Source organism: Brassica napus, chromosome C4, assembly GCF_020379485.1.
Source record: "Brassica napus cultivar Da-Ae chromosome C4, Da-Ae, whole genome shotgun sequence".
NCBI classification, from domain to species: domain Eukaryota; kingdom Viridiplantae; phylum Streptophyta; class Magnoliopsida; order Brassicales; family Brassicaceae; genus Brassica; species Brassica napus.
The window spans coordinates 43705249-43726997 of record NC_063447.1 but is presented as its reverse complement, the minus strand read 5'-3'; the positions used below and the strand labels follow the sequence as shown (position 1 = coordinate 43726997).

The 21749-nt window shown below is 31.8% G+C and overlaps 1 protein-coding gene across 1 annotated transcript; it reads right to left on the bottom strand.

The window, feature by feature from the left end:
- Positions 1–543: 543 nt before the first annotated feature.
- Positions 544–6307, bottom strand: LOC106426561 (SNF1-related protein kinase catalytic subunit alpha KIN12). Its single transcript, XM_013867272.3, has 10 exons — positions 5568–6307; positions 4845–5029; positions 4568–4750; positions 4342–4473; positions 4066–4251; positions 3897–3986; positions 3721–3804; positions 3381–3503; positions 2280–2477; positions 544–2207 (listed from the first exon to the last, which is right to left on the bottom strand). The coding sequence occupies exons 1-10, from the start codon at positions 5860–5862 to the stop codon at positions 2094–2096; spliced, it is 1590 nt and encodes a 529-aa protein (XP_013722726.2). The 5' UTR covers positions 5863–6307; the 3' UTR covers positions 544–2093.
- Between the last annotated feature and the right edge of the window lie 15442 nt (positions 6308–21749).

Genomic DNA, 21749 nt, shown 5'->3' with positions numbered 1-21749 from the left:
GTGAAAACAGAATAGTAATATTAGGATGTCTTCTCAGGGCCGGCTTAACCGATTTATAGGCCATGGGGCAATTTTTCAAAATCGGCCCTTATATTGTTTATTCATAGCATAATTGTATAATTTATCAAGAACATGAAACCAAATTCTTAAAATATTATCATGATCATATAAGAGCATCTCGAAAAAGGAACTTTATTTTGAAGTTTCCAAAACTCTATATTTGAAGTTTAAAAGTGTTCTTCTCCAAAAGCAAAACTTCAAACTCAACTTCAAAACTATTTGTATTTTATAATATGGATCTTATATTTGTCATAACTAATTTGAATTCATATAACTTTTGTAAATAACTAGCACATATATAAACATATTACAATAATATTAATAAATAAAATATTCTATAAAAATTTAAATAAAAATAACTTAATTAATATTAAACTACATACAAAATACCATATTATTCCATAAAATGATTTTCGTAATGCATATATGATCTATTAGTGCATTTCGAAGTAAAAATGATTCTCCTCATTTTTACTTTGTAGATTACGAGCTAAAAGTTGTTGAAATCGGGTGATATTGATACTTGTAAATACATAAGATCATAACAAGAAAATAAAAGAGAAACATAAAATATTGCTAAAAGACTAATTTTCTTTTCATGATATTAACACTCGTGAATATATTCGATATGAACAATAAAGAATGTACGAAAAAGATATCATAAACAACAACCATCTTCAGTATAACAAAAATATTTGGACAATATTTAAAATTTTTGAAGGTTCCGGATCAAAATATTTAAGTTTCTTTTGTATATTATTGTTGTCCGAATCTAGTTTAAAAAATTTAAATCTTATTTTAAAATTATATTTAATTTTATGTGTAAAATTTAAAATCTGTAAACAAAATTAAAATATATCTGAGATATAATTGTTTTTAAGGATTAAAACAATAAACAAAATTATATTTATGAATCGTAAAGATAATGTGTGATTGTAGGGACCAAAATGCAAATAAAAATGTGAAACTTCAAATTTGAAGTTTTGAGTAGTGAAACTTCAAATATAGAGTTTCACTCTTCAAAACTTCAAATTTGAAGTTTTGAAGTTCCTTTTTGGAGAGTAAAAAACTTCTTATTTGAAGTTATAGAGTGTCTTTTGGAGATGCTCTAAGGGATTAGAAGTGATTAGAGTCGTATTAAAACAATTATCTCACATAAAATGTTTTTATACCATCAGATTTCAAAATTTTAAATTTGTATTATCGCTTGTTTTCAAAATTTGTTAAAATGTTCAGCAAAATCTAATTGTTAAGTACTAGAAAGAAGTGACATGTATTAAGAACTAAAAATTTTATCCGTCTAAAATACTAAAAGTCTTATTCAAGAATATAGAATAATATTAAAAAGACAAAGCGTGATCTCATAAAACAACAAAAACTAGAATAGTTTATGGGGAAATGGAGTTTTAATGGGGAAAGAAAAATTTAATGGGGAAAGAGAAATCAAATACATAGGAACGTTTTGACAAAAAAGAAAACATACGAACATCCTTGATTTCTTTTTAACTAAGTTGTTATGCTACTTAAATTTTTAATACTCAAAAGAATATTATGGGCCCCTCTTGCTCTTGGGCTCTGGGCCGTCGCCCTGTTCGCCCCTGTACCTGAGCCGGCTCTGTGTCTTCTATATCAAGCTAGGATACATCATATATTCTCCTGTTCTATTGTAGATATTCTTATTACCTTATCTCTTACGAATTTAACCTAAACCATTATACTGTAAGAAGTTCTAGTGATTTTCTTTTATTCTTATAACTACAAGTCACGAATATATGACATATATTGTTCGAAAATCAATCTCTTACACTATGTTTTCTTTCGAGTTGGCATTAAATATATAATTTCATATTTAGATTGAGAAATATTGTTTTTTTATCACATGCATTTTGAGAAAAAACTCATGCAAATAGACAAAATACAAATTAACTAGTTTTTTTTGTTTAGTACCAAAGCTGGCTTACAGAAAACATAGATAGCATAATTGAATTCCAAGCAGTGAAGCATGGAAGAATTATCCGAAGAGATATCGAGCTTCAGATCACATGTAGCTCTCTGAGAAGAGAGACGGACAGGTCCAAGAAGAGAAATTGAGGTCCATCAGCTCTCTGGATGTCCAGCACGTAGTTTCCCTCACCTGCTTTGTACAGCTATAACCACAAAAAAGATACAAATTTTCGATTTAACTTTATTCGATAAATTAATACCTTGTATATATATACCTGAAGTTCAAACTTGATAACGGTTGGTGAGATCATCGCAAGTTCAGCTTCCATCATGTTAGATTTCTCTTTGGAGATATTACTTTGGTGAACCCATCTGCATTTTATGTTGTACTCTCCAATCTGTTTCCAGCTCACTTTCAGGTCTTGAAGAGCCTTAAAAACAGCAGTCATGATGTCCTTAGGACGCGCTTGAGACTGTCAACATAGCAAGAACAAAACTTAAACTACAGCAATCTTAAGTTTTGACTGGTAAAAGTTATAACGTAACAACATGTTCAATCCAAAAGTATTTAAGATGGAAGTGAGAAATAAAAGATATATGAAAACATATTCAATATACTATTAGTTAAGCTGTAACAATTCAAACTCAACTATAGCAGTTTAGATAAATAGTACTCACTAAAAGTCATTTTAGTATTATATAATTGTATTCTACAAACAAAAACGATCAAGTCCTTTTCGAAAAAAACAAAAACGATTAAGTCGAAAAGTATAATGTCTGTATGGTGGAGAGAGAGCTGTTAACAAAAAAAAGTATAGTGGAGAGAGATTCCACGATTATCAATTGTCCTAAATTACCGGACATATAAAATAAAGAAAAAATCTTCGAAATAGCACATTTTTAAGTTTACGTAACAAAAATGGTTCTCAAAAACTAAAATAACCAAAATAGCATTTTATCTTTTGAAAAATTTAATTTTTTTTATTTTTCAAAATTTAAAATTTTATCCCAAAACTCCACTCCCCAACTCTAAAACCTAAACCCTAAACCCTAAATCCTAAACCGTACACCCTAAATCCTAAACTCCACCCCTTAACTCTAAACCCTAAACCCCACCCCTAAACCCTAAACCCTAAACCCTAAACCCTAAATCCTAAATCCTAAATCCTAAACCCCATCCTTTAACTTTAAATCCTAATGTCTAAATTAATTTACTATTCGAATATAAATGTATATTTATCTTTTTTGATAAAACATTAAGTGCTATTTTGGTCATTTTTATTCTTAAAAGTTATATTTATGACAAAAACTTTTTTAGTGCTATCCTAATAATTTTCTGAAAAGTCAAATAAAAGGTTCAACAACCATGGACTGACCTGAAGTCCAACGGCCCATTTTTTGTCAGCGCTAACCCGTGGTCTTAGTCCAGCCATGAGGTGATGATTAACCAATGCAGCAAACGGAGCAACCGTTTGAGCTGGAATCGTCGAATTAAAACTCTAAAGAAGAAATTACGACACAGGTATTAGAGACCAATACAACAAATGGTAAGATCAAATGAGTAATTGGTATTTTATTCATCACCAATGTGCAAAAACCCAGGAGTGTTATTGCATCCATGTTTTTTTTTGGTAAAAACATCCATCTTTTTTTAATTATATAGTTTTATTAATTCGTTTAGAGTTTATGTTGTAGAGAAAGAGAGCAAATTAATACCGAAATCCTATTAACATTGGACTTGAAATAGTCACTGGGGCTACGACGTCGACTGTCCAGTAACAGATAGTATGCAACGGTTGCCTAAAACAGTGAAATATGAAGCCTCAGTAATCTTTTTAAAACTATATAAGGTATAAACATACCTAACTAATTATTGAGAAAATACTTTATACCTCGTTTTGGATTCTGTTGAAAAGAGATTCCCTAACGTGTTTTTCAACAAACCCTATGTTGACCACGTCTCGAATGATCTCCTCATTAATCTGGAAAAAATATATTTGAACTTCACTAATTCATACGAATGATGTTATTTTGCTACGATAAAATGAAAAGGGCTCTAACCTCTCTAGCTTGTTCGGTAGTATCCAATGGAGGAGCAGCAAGATAAGGGGGAAGTTTAGTACTGAACCAAGGATGTTGACGAATCCCAGGAATGCTAATTCTCATCATAGGATCAACCGTAAGAATTCTCGGTATCAAATCTCTAGCGGCGTACGATAAATGATCTGGAAGAATATACTCTCCCTTCTGAAAAAAAAGAACATAAATATTTGACTGCTAAACATGTATTATGTATATATAATAGATGATTTTGCGAAAAATCGTTGGATAATATACCTTGATTTTGCTGAATAGACCAGGCATATTTTCGTCATCGAAAGGAAGATTACCGCATAGTAGAGCGTATAATATGACTCCACAGCTCCAAATATCCACTTCTGGTCCCGCATACAGTTTTCCTGAAATAACCTATGAAAACAAATTTTCGGATGTCATTAATTGAAACTTGATATAGATACTGGATTTAATGAAATGATTATTAGTTTTTCCAAATGATATATACCTCCGGAGCAGCATAGTTAGGGCTTCCACAACTGGTCTTCAAAAAGTGACCATCATGCATGACATTACTCAATCCAAAATCTGCAATCTTTATGTTGCATTTCGTATCCATGAGTATATTCTCCGGTTTGAGATCTCGATGAGCGATCATATTGCGGTGACAATACTCCACACCAGATATGATCTGAATAAGAAAAAGATTTTAAGCAAATACTAGAAATCAAAGAAGATAAGATATATTTTGCAAAATACCGTAAAAAGTTAAAAGAAAAACTAACCTGCTGAAAAAGATAGCGAGCCTCGTCTTCATGTAATTTACCTTTCTCTACAATATAGTCAAACAGTTCGCCAGCCTTAACATACTCCATGACAACGTAAATGTCTTCTGGTGTCTCTATAACTTCATATTGACGGATGATATGAGGATGCATCAACAATCTGAGAATTTTGATCTCCCTCTCCACTATAAGGTTAAAGAATGCAATAATCAAGGTTAAATGAAATGATTGATCTTACGTACGTAAGATATGTCATTACCTATATTCGACAGACAAAATTTCTACTATGTTGTTTTACGTACCGCGTATATAAAAAAACATACGTATAAACAATATTAAACAATAAAAGAGTGATCTTATGTACCTAAAACAACATAGTATAAATTTTGTCGGTCGAATATAGGTAATGACATATTGAAAACACTAATTTGTATATATAAGTGAAGATTAAACGAAAAAGTGATCTTATGCATATACCAAGACATTCAACTTATACTTTTTCTGTAGAATATGCAACACATCGACAACAATAGCACAAAACTATCAATTAGGTTATATGTTATAGTCACATTCCACGTCAGTTTTCGAAATCGAATATGAGAAAGATTCGTATACATTCCATACCAACTAGTTGTACTACAAGAGCATACATTAGCTATTGATTACCATGGAAGGATTGCCACAATCTTGTAGTTTTATTCTAGATATACTGAAGTTATATACCTTTTGCTTCAATTCCCATCTGCTTAATCTTCTCACGATTAAGGATTTTGATAGCAACGTTGTGTCCAGTAGTTTTATGGACAGCTAATTTCACTTTCGCAAAAGATCCTTGTCCAAGAGTTTTACCAATCTTATAAGTTGGTAGAACTGATTTCCTCTTACTGGAAATTTGACTCGATGATCCATTCATTTCACTGTTGGGGAAATCTGCAATAGATAAAAATTCAAGATCAAAATCGGAAAAAGTCTTGATTGATAAAGAAAAATGAAAATCTGAAACACTATATGAACACATACACGAAAACAGTAGAGGACTAGGAGGAGTAAAAGATAAGAAAAAACAATTGTATGGCTTCTTTGTCCACGGTCGCACCCTTTTTATTTCATCTCTCTGGTCTTTATCTTGTTTTGACTTATGCAAGAATCTGAGTCAGAGTGACAAAGAAAACAAAAAGAAAAATACGAGTCACACTTTTTCCATGAATCATGATGACTCATTACATAATAATAAATTAATTTTGACACCCGAACGTTAAAATTAATGGTCATAACCTGTTTTAGCTAATATTGGATTAATTTGCAAAATGACAATATAAATTTAAAATATATTAGTAAAAAGGTTTGTTTTTATATGGTATTAGAATCCACATATATATGCAACATTTCTTATGCCAATAATATATTTCTATTTTAAAACAATTGCAATTAATGTTAATGGGTTGTTTGACTAACTACACAATTTTTATTTCCTAGTATATTTATTATAGCATATACGTGATATGTATCCATATGTAGTATAACCTGCGGAGAAAACAATTAAGACTAGAAGTTACCAACCGTAATTTTATGTTTATTTTGGTTCAGGCAGTATAATAAAACATATGAATTTCCAACGGAGTTTTGGACAAAATTAAATCCGTACGATGTTTTCGACAGAATCTTGACTAAACACCGATAAAAAAAATTTCGTCAAAAATCCATCGATTTGTTTTCGCAAATTCCTGATAAAATTCTAAATATAACCATCAGATATCTGTTTGGAATTCTAGATAGATTCCCGACGAGATCATCTGTTAGAAATTTCTTAGAAACTCATAACAAAATTAAATAAATATTTATTTTTAAATATATCTGTCTGAAATCTGTTAGAAATTCTCGACGGATTCCTGAAGAAATTATTAATATTTATTTTTAATAAATCCTTTGAAAAAATTTCAGGAATTCCTAACGGATTTCTAACGAAATTAAATAAATATCTATTTTTAATATATTTTTCAGAAAGTCTAGAAAGTTTCCCAAATAAATTAAATAAATATAAATTTTATATAAACCCTTCATGAGTTTCCTATGGAAGTAATAAAAATTGATTTATGTTAGAAATCCGTTGGGAATTCCTCATAGATTTTCTAAAGGATACCAATTTAGGGTCTTAAATGTATAGCATTTTAGAGGTTTACGGTGTCAAAAAGATTAAAGGGTCATATCCCTTTTATATTATTTGAGGAGCACTCTTATTAAATAACCTTACCCTCATGTGTGATTAATCAAAATGCCATTACTTAGGTGTCATCACTAGGACTCTTCTCACAACCTTACATTAAAAGCCCTCCATTGCCTAGATCAATTACATGTAATGCCATTACTCATTATAAATAGGCAAAATTATACTATATGTTTGGTATAGAACCGAAATTATTCTATCTGACATCCATTAGCTAAACCTGAAATAACTAATTTATTTGTCTTAACCAAATCCGGAATTTTATGTAGATTCATCTATGGTATAACAACTATGTTCTAAAATAATCGTTGAGCCATATATTAAGTTTTGAAAACGTATTCATCATGTACATTGAAATAAACAAATTTATGTTATATAATGTAAACTACACTATGTTAAAAACTCGACATTTCAATTTCAATGACCAAAACTTACTCATTCACTAACACAATAAAAAATCCATATGAGGATGACAACTACAAAAAACGTGTAAAATAATATATAACAGTTTGGTAATATCGTGAAAAAATTATTTTGCTAACAATCACTGTTATTAATAATATATAACATTAGCATATACACTAAAGTTACGTGAAAGACAAAGGAACCAAAGACAAAAAAAAGTATCTGTTACTAAAAATATATAACATTAGGATATACTCAACAGTTATGTTATCAAATATGAACCGATACGCTTACTATATCAAAACTGTTGTTGTCTTTGATGAATATGCTTATTGTAGTTAGAAGAGACCAGATAGACATTTAGTCTAACGCAATTTAGACAATTTTTAATAATCTTAAAAACCTGAAATATTATTTGGGTCTCATTAGTATGTACCAACTTGGAGTAGTGTCGAAGTTAAATTCAAAAAAAAATTGTAATCTTATAAATTTTTATTGCCATCTATTTTTTTTTTGAACAACCATTGCCATCTATTTATATGTTGCATCAATAGGTGTGTAAAAGGTAACTCTATTTATGCAATGTTCTTAATTATAGCCATATATTTATTATAACGACATTATTCTGTATACATATATGTGACTCGTGTAGTAATTATAGTGTGTGTTAAGGAAAGTATTTATGTAATATGTATCACTAATTTAGCGAAAATAATTTGTGTATCTTTGACTCAATATAGTGATATTATCCTATATACATATATGACCATTGATTATAATGTGTGTTAAGGAAAATATTAATGTGATATGTACCACTAATTTAGCAATTTATTTAAAATTTTTTGATGCAATCGTTTTTATACTTTAGTTGTCATATTATCATCTATAGTCGAACTAATCATGATAAATCACTGTTCCATGTTTCTACAAGACCTTTGTGGAGATTTGGTTGCTGTAAATGATATTCAATATATAGAAGATCTGCAAGCAAAGAATGATTATCAGATTACTTTTATTCGTAGACAATTATGGTTTTTTTTTAAAGAGTCAGATTTTTTTTACTAAAACTATTACATATAAAAGTATGAGTTAGTCTTCTTCAACAACCACTAGAATTTCATTATTTTAAATTCGATATCTTTTTAAAAAGAAAACAAAATATTGTCAAGTTATATTATATTTTTAAAATAAAAAAATAAAAAAAATAGTAGTTACAGAAAAGAAAATATTAAAAAAATATTTTTTACGTCGTTAGCAAAATACTAAACCCTAAATCCTAATCTCTAAACTCTAAATACGAAACCCTAAACCCTTGGGTAAACCCTAAACCATTGGATAAATAATAAACTCTAAATCAAAAACACTAAACAATAAAATCCTAAATCCTAAACCCTAAACACTCGAGTGTATTAGTGTTTAGTGTTTTCGGTTTAGAGTTTATTATTTATCTAAGGGTTTAGAATTTACCCAAGGGTTTAAGTTTTAAGATTTATGGTTTATGGATTAGGATTTAAGGTTTAGTTTTTTTCCTGACGATGTTAAATTTTTTTTTGTAATTATTATTTTTATTTATTTATTTCTTTTTACCTTTTTATTTTAAAAACATAATATAACTTGACAATATTTTGTTTCCTTTTATAAAAGATATCAAATTTGAAATAATGAAATCCTATTGGTTGGTAAACCTAGATGTTCACCCTAGGAGTGAACCAAAGAATAAGTCTAAAAGTATTAGTAAAACTATTTCTTTTAGTCGTCAACAAACTCATTTCTTTCAATTCCAACACCTCATCAAATGGAAAAGCCCAAACATAATTTATATATTGATCTCTATATCAGACGTTACATCTACAATTATATAACATGTATATATTTGTTATAATGACTTTCACATTTCAAATATATATAGATTAAAAGTTATAAATTCTATTTAAATAAACTCACTCTACGCAGGGCACGGAAGATCACCTAGAAGCTGATATTATATGTATTTTATGGGATATGTGACATTCATGTTATGCATGGACAATATAAACTCAATTATATTGTAAAATCAAAACGTTGTATATAAAAAAGTTAAACCTAATCTTGAGTGATTGCAAAATAAAATCAAAAAGGAATGACATAATAAATTTCTTTGAATCCCTTAACTTTTGCAACAATTTTTTTTTATTACGAAATTAACATAAATGGTGATAAACATTAAATTTGGAAATTTATTTAATTATTTCCGGTTAAGTTTGAAGTCAAATATCATTTAATATGGACTTCTTTTAAATATGGAGATTTGTTGATAGGGCCTTTGTCAATTTACAATCTATCGGTTCGAATTTTCCGAGATTTGAGTCACTCGATTCAGCTTCCAATCTTCTTAGGTATTGTGATTGAGTTTAGTTCACAAAATATGGATATCTCAAGTGACTAAGAGTTAACCCAAACCATGTATTTTGACTCATAATGGATATTAAGGTTTAATAATTGGTCTCTTTTACAATTTCGAGTCCTAATCAGTCCACTAAATTATAAAATTCATATTATTTGTTTTTTTAACCCAATATTATTTACTTCAATTTATTTTTATTCTTCTACAATTTTTATGTACTCCAGAACCAATATAATTTTAATAAAATATAACACTATTTTTTTCTAGACAACTAAAATATAACAATATAACTTCGATATTTTAGTCTATTCATCCTGCGCAAGGCGCGGATATCACCTAGTAATAAATGTAAAAGGAATGTTGGGCACCATAAACACTTAATATTTGATAATAATAACATCACCTTAGGGTAATTTGAATGAATTACAAAAATTCAAATTAATGATATGTATACTTATACAAACGATAAACAAAATCGATAGATAATTTTCTTAAAATAGTATAATTGTTTTGGATAGTGTGTGAGAATGATAAACCTTTCTATATCAGATGTATAACATAATCAGATATCATCAATATTTTTTTCTTTCATTATTCGTAACCGGAACGACAATCCGTTTGATGATTTTTATGGAATTTTCAAGTCTGTCAGAAGTCCAACGGGAATTTTCTACGAATTTTTGACGTATGAAAATACATTCAAAATTTTTTTGACAAATTTTTGATGGAAAATTATTTTTGCATCGATTCCTGATACTTTATTGGAAAGCCAAACTTTTACAAAATCCAATAAATATACTGAAAAATTCTCGACGGATAGGATATTCTATGGGAAATCCAAAATAAATTTGGAAACTTGACCGCCAAATTTTTGGATTACCACACAAAAAAAAACAACGGATTCCTGATGAATTTTTTTGTCGCACATTAATACATATTTGCCAAACACTTATTCTTTTCCACTAGACTCTCCCCTCCCTAAAAGCACAAAACTCTTATGCTCGTCATTCTCTCTCAAAATCGTCTCCCTCTCTCCTAAAATCACCACCAAATCATGAAAGTTTCCATTTTAAATGAGACGGTTTGATTAAAAACCTGCTATGTTGTTGGTTTTAGTGGTTTGGAATTTAAGGATTTTGAATATAGAATTAAAATCGAATGGTAGTTTAAGGATTTTATTGTTTGTATTAGGTTCTGTTAGTTTTAGGAATAATCTTTGTTTTTATCATTTTTTTTTAATTTTTTTCTTATGAAAAACTGATTTCTATTTTAAATTAATTGTGTTATTTTAAAAAAAGTTTTTTTTTTGTATTTTACCATATGAAAAAACATTTTTACAATTTTGTTTTCAAAAATTCAGTTTTTACAATTTTTTAACAAATGTTATGGATTTAGATATTAGTTTTACAGATTTGGATGTTAGTTTTAGAATTTAATGTTAAATTTAGGATTTAAATGCTAATTTTAAGATTTTAGATGTTAGTTTTAAGTATATTGTTTTGTGTTTATGAAATATTAAAAACGTTTTTATATGTAAAACCTGTTTTGAATTTTAAATTAATAATATTATTTTAAAATACTTTCTTAAAACAATTTTCTGTCTTACAAATTTATAAACGTTTTTAAGAACATTTTCAATAAATAAAATAGTTATTAATTTTTTTAGTAATTTTTTATCCAAATTTTCAATATTTAAATAATTATTTCTTTTTATTCAAGCAATATATACATATATAAAATTACAAACTATATATATATATATATATATATACATACTGCTTGAAAAAAGAAAGCAATATATATATATATATATATTGTTTTTAATTTTCGATTAAAAATATTGTAATTTGAAAAACGTTTTAATTTTTTTAATACTTTATATAATTTTGAAGTTTATTACTTTAAAATTTGTAAGCCTTAGATATGATTTGTCAGTTTAGGTTTTAGATTGGGTATTTAGATTATATTGTTTTTGTATACTTAAATTTTTTTTATCATAAATACTATTTTTCATTTTTAAAATTATAAAAAAATATAATTTTTTTATAATTTTATTTTTTATAATTTTAGAAATTGAAAGAATTTGATTTTGATGAATTTATGATAGACAATTCCTTACGGAAAAGGTTCCAGAAAATTTCTGGTGGAACTTGTTTGTTGGAAATTTGTCGGTACAAATATTCTTGATGGAAAATATTTGTTGGAAATTTATGTTGAGAATACATCGAGTATGTTTCAATAATTCTCTATTTCCTGATGAGATAGATCTAATGAAATGTATTACTCTGAAACTTGTCGAATTTTTTTTTCCGACAAAATTCCAACAAAGACGTTATCAAAAATTTGAGTTTTTCTTGTAATGAGATACTTAAATATTTTAAACAGATTATACATTTTTACAACTGATAAAAAAAGTATACAAAGAACCTTATGTCGAGAATTCAACTGCTTAAGTATTCATTCCAAAACATTGCATTTACAAATACTAAATATAAAATCTATATCTTATAGAAAGAAAAACTTTCTGTAATAATTTGCTAAACAATAGCGAAAGTAAAATAGTAAAAAATCAATACATTCTGAGTTATCTAACAAATATCATACTAAGTTAAGGACAAAATAGTCAAAAGACATCAAAAGTTCAAACCTAGCAAAGTAATAAGCTTGGTTTTCTCAATTTTTTTTTTTAAAATATTTGATTTAATATTATTTAATTTTGTTTTAGGTTGGAATGATGAGCAATAAATATTTGTCATTTCAATTGTAAGTTGGAAAATAATATAAAACAATTAATATTTAATATAAATTTCGATAATGTAATACAAATAACTTAAAAAGATTTGAACAACTAAGGGGTTGATTGGTAGAGGTTGTAACTTTGGATTTTTTGCTTTAAGATTTAAGCCGTAGATTTTGTGGATTTAGCTTTAAATTTTATTGCTGTAGGTTTATTTCAAATTTTAAAGACACTAAACATCTGTAGAAAAATTGATTTCTAGAGTCATTATTTCCTTTTAAAGATTTTGGGCTCTAGCTTTAGTTTTTATTAATAAAGCTTGATTGCTTTGATTTTATTTCTCTAGAGAGAATTATGGATGCGTAGAGCACTCACAGCCAACACCAATCACCTCCTAAATCGATCATATTTGATCTTTTTTTAATGCCTGCATTGAATGCTAAATAGCAAATCAGTAGAGTTTGATACCAAACCAAAACAGAATAAAAACAGAAAAACACACAGCACCTCAACTTTACATTCCAACAAAAACTTCCGTCGGAAATATGATATTATTTTTTGATGACCTTGGTATCCGGATACCTCCGAGAGAGACCCGACTAGCGCCTAATGACCGTCCACCAGAAATCTGGGCTTAGCCTGCCGAAGGCGTCCAGAGGGGCTGGTGATCACCCCATGTTAATCCACCAGTGGCCACATGGAGCTTGGACATGGGCTTCTCCGTATTGGGCCTAAATGTCGCTCAAGATAATCACCACAAATCCACTAGCGACTGCGCTTCGAACCATGCACCTGTCGGATAAGACCTTAAAATATGGCCCATCCGCTTGCCACTAGACCAGGTTCAGAAATATGACATTTTTTTGTAATGAGATACTTAAATGTTTTAATCTGAAACAGATTATACATTTTTACAACTGATGGAAAATTATACAAAAAACCTTATATCGAGAATTCAACTGCTTAAATATTCATTCCAAAACATTGCATTTACAATACTACATATAATTAGAAAGAAAAACTTTATGTAATAATTTACTAAAAAATAGCTAAAGTAAAATAGTAAAAAAAAAAAATTATTCTGAGTTATCTAACAAATATCATACAAAGTTAAGGAAAAAAATTGTCAAAAGACATCAAAAGTTCAAAACTAGCAAAGTAATGCTATTTTGGTATTCTTAATTTTTTTTAAAAAAAAAATATTCGTGAACCTTTAATATTAATTAGTTTTGTTTAAGGTTGGACTAGGTTGTTACTTGTCATTTCAATTGTAAATCTGAAAAATAATATAAATTAAAATTTGTATAAATTCCGATAATGTTTTGTCGATAGTGCAAAAAAATTTAAATAGATTCGAACAACGCGTGACAAAAAAAAGATTCGAGCAACTATATTGATCATATTTAATATTTTTCTTCAACGTCTGCATTGAATTCTAAATAAGCAAATCAATAGAGTTTGATACCTAACAAAAACAGAATAAAAACAGAAAAAACACACAACACCTCAGCCTTAAGATAAGGCCTATGAACTATTAATCAAATTCTCTGAAAATCCGATTGTGAAGTCATGCTGGTCCTCCTAGAGTGAGATAAGATTGAAAACGATCATCTCACAGCACACTCTTGGAAATCCCTCGAGAAATATGATTTGAGGTAGATTACTCTGACTCGAAAGCGGCTTAACAGAAAGCCGAACATAGCATACCAATCCATTGCGGCAACAAACTATAGCGCCAATCAGAAGTTTTTTATTCACCGCTTCGACAATCTCCTGGAAGTCTGTCCCAATCATTACCTCTTGATATCTCAGGTCCTTCATACTTTTTAGAGTCCATTCCAAGCACCTCAACTCCGCTGTGTATCTATTTGGAGAGAAGCTAAAGGCATTTCTCGCATGATGTAGTACCTCACCTCTGTAGTCCCCAGTGGCGGACCCGTGGTAAATTATTAGGGGTGTCAGAAAATCTGGGCCTTAGCCCAATATCAATAGTTGAGAAAAAATAAAAGAGAAGATGCGCTTGAAGTAGTTCGAACCTGAGAAAAGGGGGGTCAAATAATGAGATTGTTAACCAAATGAACCATCAGATCTTCAAATGTACATATTAAAAATGCTATTAGTTATTTTTAACCTGTGTCAGCTGACACCCTATTTGTCAACGTAGGCCCGCCTCTGGTAGTCCCTTGTTATGAAGGTGATATACTATAGATTTTACCACTTTTTATGCCATAGTTTATTTCTTATTTTGATTCTTTATGTTATGTTTGGAGTCTATTTTAGAGTCTTTACAGATTTAGGTACGTTCTAGAACATTGTAGAGTTCATGGAGCTAAATGGAGCTTAAAGGGAGCAAAACCTGTAGCTGAGCAAATGAAGAGGAAACAAAGTCGGCGTACAGAGGAAGTGTCGGTACAGAGGAAGTGTCGGTCGACACTCACCCTTGATGTCGATTGACAATCACATGAGAAGGCCTTGCCGAGGATCAAGATCAAGAATTGGGCCCAGAAGTTTCCACAAAATTACAAGAATGCCTCTGACAAGTTTTGATCAATATATATATATGTTTATACCAGTGTTGAGGCAACAAAGACAGATTTGACTTTATTAGTTTTAGAAGCTTATTAAGGTTTGGAGAGAAGGTCCAAGAACTCTTTCAGAGTATTGTATTGGAACTCCAATTTTTCTATCTCTAATCTAATTATGCAGTTCATTCTGTTTATCTTTATGTCTTGCTTGATTATGTTAGAATTCTTGTTATACTTAGGGTTTAATATGGGTATGAAGAATTATTGACTTAGAACTGCTAAGGTGATTAATTGAAATCCTTCACAGAGTTAGATCTTATTGCATGCATTCTAAAGTAGCTAACTAGAATCTTGATCTTATGATTGACAACTGCAACAGTAGGTTCATACCTGAATATATTTCTGTTGAGCCAAGTTATTAGGCGCAGTGACACACTGGTTTAGTGCTCGACTTAGTGAACTTATCGATCTGATCATTAACGGCTGTTTGGAGCGTATCGATTGACACCCTATAGGTATATCGATCGACACTCATTCCGTATCGCATATGAAAGTATGGTACAAATTCAAACATGTAGACTTACAGTGAGAGCTGGAGATCTTATATTTGCATTTGAGTTCTAGGATTGATTATCACATGTTCTTAGCATTCATATCATAATTTGGATTACCTAAACCTGAAAGTGTAGCTTTTGTCTTATCTGTTTACAAAGCACAACTATCTTATTTACTATCTTATTAATCATTTATTGTGTTTCCACGCTCCATATGGATTCATTCCCTAAGTACTACAACTGAACCTCTTATTTGATAGAATAAAGTTAGTTCTAGAGTAAATTGAGCTAGTATCAGAAGGACACACCACTATGCAGTGAGGCATTCCTCTAGTTCTCATGAATGTTGCACTTAACATAACCATGAATCAGTGGCTCCTACTTCTTGTTATCTTCCAAAAGACCGTTACCAACTTCATTGCTTCTTTGATACACATTGAGTTCATTCAAGATACCGGCTTCCTCACACGCCTTATGTATTTGGTCAGAAATTGAATCTTGTACAATGCATACAAAATTGCATTTCGATTTTTCCAAATCAACCACAAAACCTAAGGAATCAATCTTCTGTTAGCTATATGTACAGTTTCCTCCGGCATCATCTGTAGAGAGGCTGTTAAAATCTCCACCAGGTTATGATTCATCGGAGGAGGGAAGTTTAGAAAACCAGCCAACACCCAAGCATCCTTTGCAACCGGATAGAGAAACATAAAATGAGCAATTGATTATGTTCCTTCCGTACACAGCTTGCATCTAATATCCATGGGCATTACACGTGAAGTCAATCTCTCTGCTATATAGCAAGTGCACCTGAAGAAACACGCCCCAAAAAGCTACAAATCTTAGGAATTGTTAACATTTCGCTTTAGCTCCAAAAGCCCTTGTTCCAGTGATCCTTCTGCGAGTGCTTGAGATTCTTTAGCTTTTGTCGCAAGAAAGTACACACTCTTCACTGTATATGATCCATAAACGGTTAAAGCCCAAATATTCCTATCCAAAACATCCCCAACTGATAGTTGTATGATGTGCTTTACCTCATTCTTCGAAAAGAGATTATGAAGGTATGCTATAACCCATTGGCCATCAGTTCCTATTAATGCTGAAACCTTAAGATTCTCATCAATCTTGCTGTTTCTATTCACCGGTCTTTTAGGTAGATCATCCATGATCTATTTCTCTATCCATACATGAGTCGACTTCTCATCTCCAATGGACTTAATTAGACCCTTGCTAAGCAAATCTTGACCAAAAAAAGATTTTTTTTAAGGCATAAGAAGGTGTGTACCCTTTCCCACACTCCATAAAAAATTTATAAGCAATGTACTTTACTTCATTCATGACCTCCAAGCATGTTTAGCCAATAAGGCTTGATTGAAATCTTTGATATCCGGGAAGTCCAACCCACCATTTGCTTTGAGACAGCTTATTCCAGCAATGTATTTTCTTCTACTCACCACATTCATCCCACCAAAAAAATCGCCATTGCACTCATTTTCTTTTGACAATGATTTTTTTCCAACCAAAAACCAGACATCGCATAGACAGGGAGAGCCATAGCAATCGACTTAAGAAGCACCTCCTTTTCACCAAGGGAAATATTTTTGGCGAGCCACCCTTTGAGTCTCTTGCTAAGTTTCTCACCTATAAATGCTAACGGATTCTGCTTTGATCCACCGAAACATTTTGGCAACCCGAGATACTTTCCATCACCTTTCTCATTTTCGATGTTCAAGAATTCCGCCAGGAATCGTTTCATCATCGGGTCAATATCCATCCCAAACTTAATGGCTGATTTTTGAAAATTAAGGACATAACCCGAGAAGTCACCATATAATTTTATGCACCTCAAGAACTCTGAGAATTCTGTGGGAGTGGCACGACACAACAAGAAACTATCATCGGCAAAAAGAAGATGATGTACCGATGGATAATTTTGTGTTAACCGCATGCATGAGAAACCACTAATCTATTCATCTTGATTCAATGTATGAATTAAAGTTTCAGCACATACGATAAACAGAAAAGGAGAGAGGGGATCCCCTTGTCTAAAGCCATGTTCAGGAACAATCTGTCCATGAGTTTTCCCATTCAACAACACCGAGTAGGAACAGATCGAACACAAATCATTATCCAAGAAATCCAGCGTGTGAAATCTCATCTTTATAAATAAATCTTCCAAAATATTTCATCCTACTTTGTCATAAGCTTTGGACATATCTGTCTTAATGGCAATGTTATCAGTTTTACAATTGGGGTTCGTCCGGTGACCATGTACCATTTCGTACGCTATCAAGAGATTATCGGATATAGGGAGACCGGGGACAAAGTTACCATGAGCAGTAGAAACCACGTGTGGCAATAGATTCTTCAGTTGGCTGCAGAGAATTTTGAAGATGATTTTGTGCACCAACCAACATAGACTGATAGGCAGTATATCTTTCCTCTAGTTAAGATTAGAAGATTTCGGCAATAGGCAAATCTTTGTGAAGTTCCAATTAGATGGAATGGAGCCTGATTCAAAAAAGTTTTGAACCTCATGTGTAACTTGATGACCCTTGATAGTCCAAAACCTTTGAAAAAGTGACCTGTCATCCTGGTGTACCGTCGCTTTTGATTGGTTTAACTTCTCTTTTTATTTCTGAGTCCGAAACAGGTTTAATAAAACCTTTTTCATTCTCTCTGTGATCGGTCCATCCCATTTAATAACTCTGAAGGATCAGATGTTCCCGTTGACCGGAACAAGTCAGTGAAATACTTGACTACGATCTCCCCATTCTTCTCATCGGAAAAGTGTTCCATGCCTGATTCATTAACTAGGGAATGAAACGTGTTTTTCATCTTCCTTGATTACTCCCAGCCATGGAAGATCCTTATGTTTTTTCCATCCACATGTAACCAAGAGTTCTTACACTTCTATTTCCAAAAAGCCTCTTCCTCGTTAAAAGCTGTCTCCAAATCTGTCCGAAGTATCAGTAACCTGTTTAAGTTTGGTGACTGCTTACATTCCTAAAGCTCTAACTCTCACTGTAATCTCTTAATGTTAGAGTCAGAGTTTACATTCGAGCCTCTCCTGTCTACAAGACTTGATTCTTTCTGATGCCGTTTCTTGACCAGTAGGAAAGTTTGAACACCAGACCTTCCGAATCACATCAGTAATATCTAGTTTTCTTACTCTAGCGTTTGTCAAACATGAAACTCCCTGTCCTTCTTTGCCCAAAATTTGTCAAACTCGTTACTAGTGGCCTATGATCCGAGCCCAATCTCTACAAATACCAAGAATGCGAGCTCGGGAGTAGCCTAAACCATTCAGCATTTTCAAAAGCTTTGTCCAGTCTACATTGGATCCAGACCTTCTCTTTAATATCGTTACTCGAGATATCTCTGACTTCCACCCATCACAGACGATTTCCAAAGCTTGGAATTTATTTTAAACGACACTCTTGCCAATGCTTTGAAATAAAAAAGAACTCTAATGTATTATTGGTCCTCCTACTTTTCAGAATTATTCATGAGCTCATAAAAATCTCCCACCAGAAACCAGCCATCATTCCTATTCAAATCAATGTTCTTTAAAGAATTCCAAACCAGAGACCTTCGTTGCCGGACAGGATCCCCGTAGACAACAGAAATATAGAATACCAGTGAACCTAACTTCACCTTTGTATCAATTATCCTGTACGTCCAATGCTGATAGAATATCCACTTCTTAATTACTTTTCCAAAACAGAGCTAAACCTCCACTTAGCCCCACTGGGTTTACCTGATAACAATTGTTGGACCCAAATTCATGCGACGTCCAGTAACAGCATAGGCCCTTTTTTTTTATCTACCCCGATCTCGACCTCGTCGTTAGTCGGTTAGGGTTCGACACCGAGCTCGAGGCAGAAGGATTTTCCTCGGGATCAACGAGGGGAACGATTCAGAGATCTTCGAATCAACAACCAATCAGGGAGAAGATCACGGAAACAGATGAGGGAGAGAGTGGGTATAAAAAAGGAGAGACGAAAGAGAAGAAAAGACACACGTAAAATCCTAAAGATTATACACAAACACTCAACCTCGACTTCTATCTCATTCTCTTTGTAGTCCGTTTTAGATCTTGTTCATTGTTTCAATCATTCCTTGTAAACATTTTTTATATTTCCATCACATCATAATAATTCCATTTTTGTCAACCGGAATATGATTATAACATTTTGTTACGAGGATATTGTTGCCTATGTTATTTCTTTCCCAATCCTTACAACTTTCATCTACTTTTCGTGGTTTCAACTATTTTCTAAGTTAGCTAGAATGTACATTTTTTCAATTATAATATCCGAAAATCTAGTTAAAAACAGGTATAAAGTATTTTAAGTATTTTTATTTCTTTTGCCCAAATTAACAATCTTCTTCTTTTACCGTAACCGTTTTTAGTTCTTCCTTTCTATTGTGAAACTATAGTGTCGACTCGTTTCTTAGTAATGTCATGATAAATGTTTTACTCCTTGTCCATTTGATAGAGAAAGCAGAGACCGTGTGGAGCCAAATAGAAGCGAGTTTGAAGCAGATTGAGATTGGTCGAACAGAAGTAGAGTGCTTTAAAGCATTGAAGAGGCAAGAAGAGATGGCCGCAACTTTCAAGAAGAAGAATCAGGAGGAAGAAGTGTCAAAGCAAAAGGAGAGGGAGTGGAAACTACATGCACGGTATGAGAATCTTTTGTCAACGTTCCAAAAAGGAAAGGAGATAATGGTTGGGTTCCGAGTGCTTGAAACAAGCGGACATTGAAGATCCTCAAAAACTCAAAGAAGCTAAGCTAGCCTCTAGAGAAGAAGAGGACGTAGCCATATATCCATTGAAGCTTCTGCGTATACATCTGTTTGGAACTTGAGTTTTGTATTGATTCAAAGTTTTAAGGAGACACGGCTTGACTTATATTTGGTTCCAAGTTTAGTATGTGTCATGACTTTGTAAAGGTTATGATATTACTCTGTTGTATGCTTTTGCAATGGTCAAGAAATTTCATTGAGTACGACAGATCGTGAGAATCTTTAACCTCTCTTGTAAAATAAAAAAAAACTCCTGGCTTGAATATCGTTTAAACTAAATCAACGTTTTGAGGAGGCCAAAAACGAAATGCTAGTCAGATAAACCTTATTAAATGGAAAGCAAAATCGCGTAATTTTTAGAGTTTCAGCATTTTTTTCAAAACTAAGAAGGCCTTCAGTTCTACTCCACAACTTCAATGAGGGTGGGCTCGTATTCCGAAGGAACCACATATCCATGGAGATTCTGTTGGGTCCCTCCTAGATGGAGAGAACCAAGTGGGCATGAGACATAATAATAATTCTTATGACCATTTTCACTGTAGACTCACAATAATAGAGTTTAGAGAGAGAGACAAAAGAGAGAAAGGAGAGAGAAAGGAGAAAAAGAGAGAAAAGGAAAAAACTCGTAAGGTGATTTCAAGACTGGATTTGGAGGGTCAAACGGATCCTAATCGGGCTGATATTTTGTGGGAAGCTTCTTCAGTCAGTGGGTTAGAGGTTCACCAAAGGGATTTGGATTTTAACGGTTGGATCTTCTGTTGTCTGGGTTTTCTTGAAGCTGGTCGCCATAGTTCTTCAGCAGAGCAGTCTTGGGTGTTTGGTAAATCCAACGGTGAGATCTTCTCTTATTGAGCTGAAATTTGGCAGAGGTATTGTCGACTTGTTTATCTTAGATTTGTACGGTTGGATTAGTTTCTGGAAGCCGAAATATTTGTGAGCTGAGGTCGTTTGGTTGCTGCCGGTTTTGAAGCTTTGTGTTGCTCTCTTGTTGTTGTTGTTTGTGTTGGAGATAGCTCTTTGTAGCTAGACTCTCTGTTCTGTTCAGGCTGTTGAACAGGTAGGACGTGGTTGTACTCATACCATTTATATAGTGGATTTTTGAGTGGACTACGGTCCCGTGGTTTTTCCTTCTCACATCGAGTAGGTTTTCCACGTAAAAATTGTGTGTCTCATTTAGTTATCGCAACTTTGATATCTTGCCATCGTCGAAGTATTTTCCTCATAGGTTTGCACAAGGTCAGGGGAACACGACCATTAGTATTTCCGCT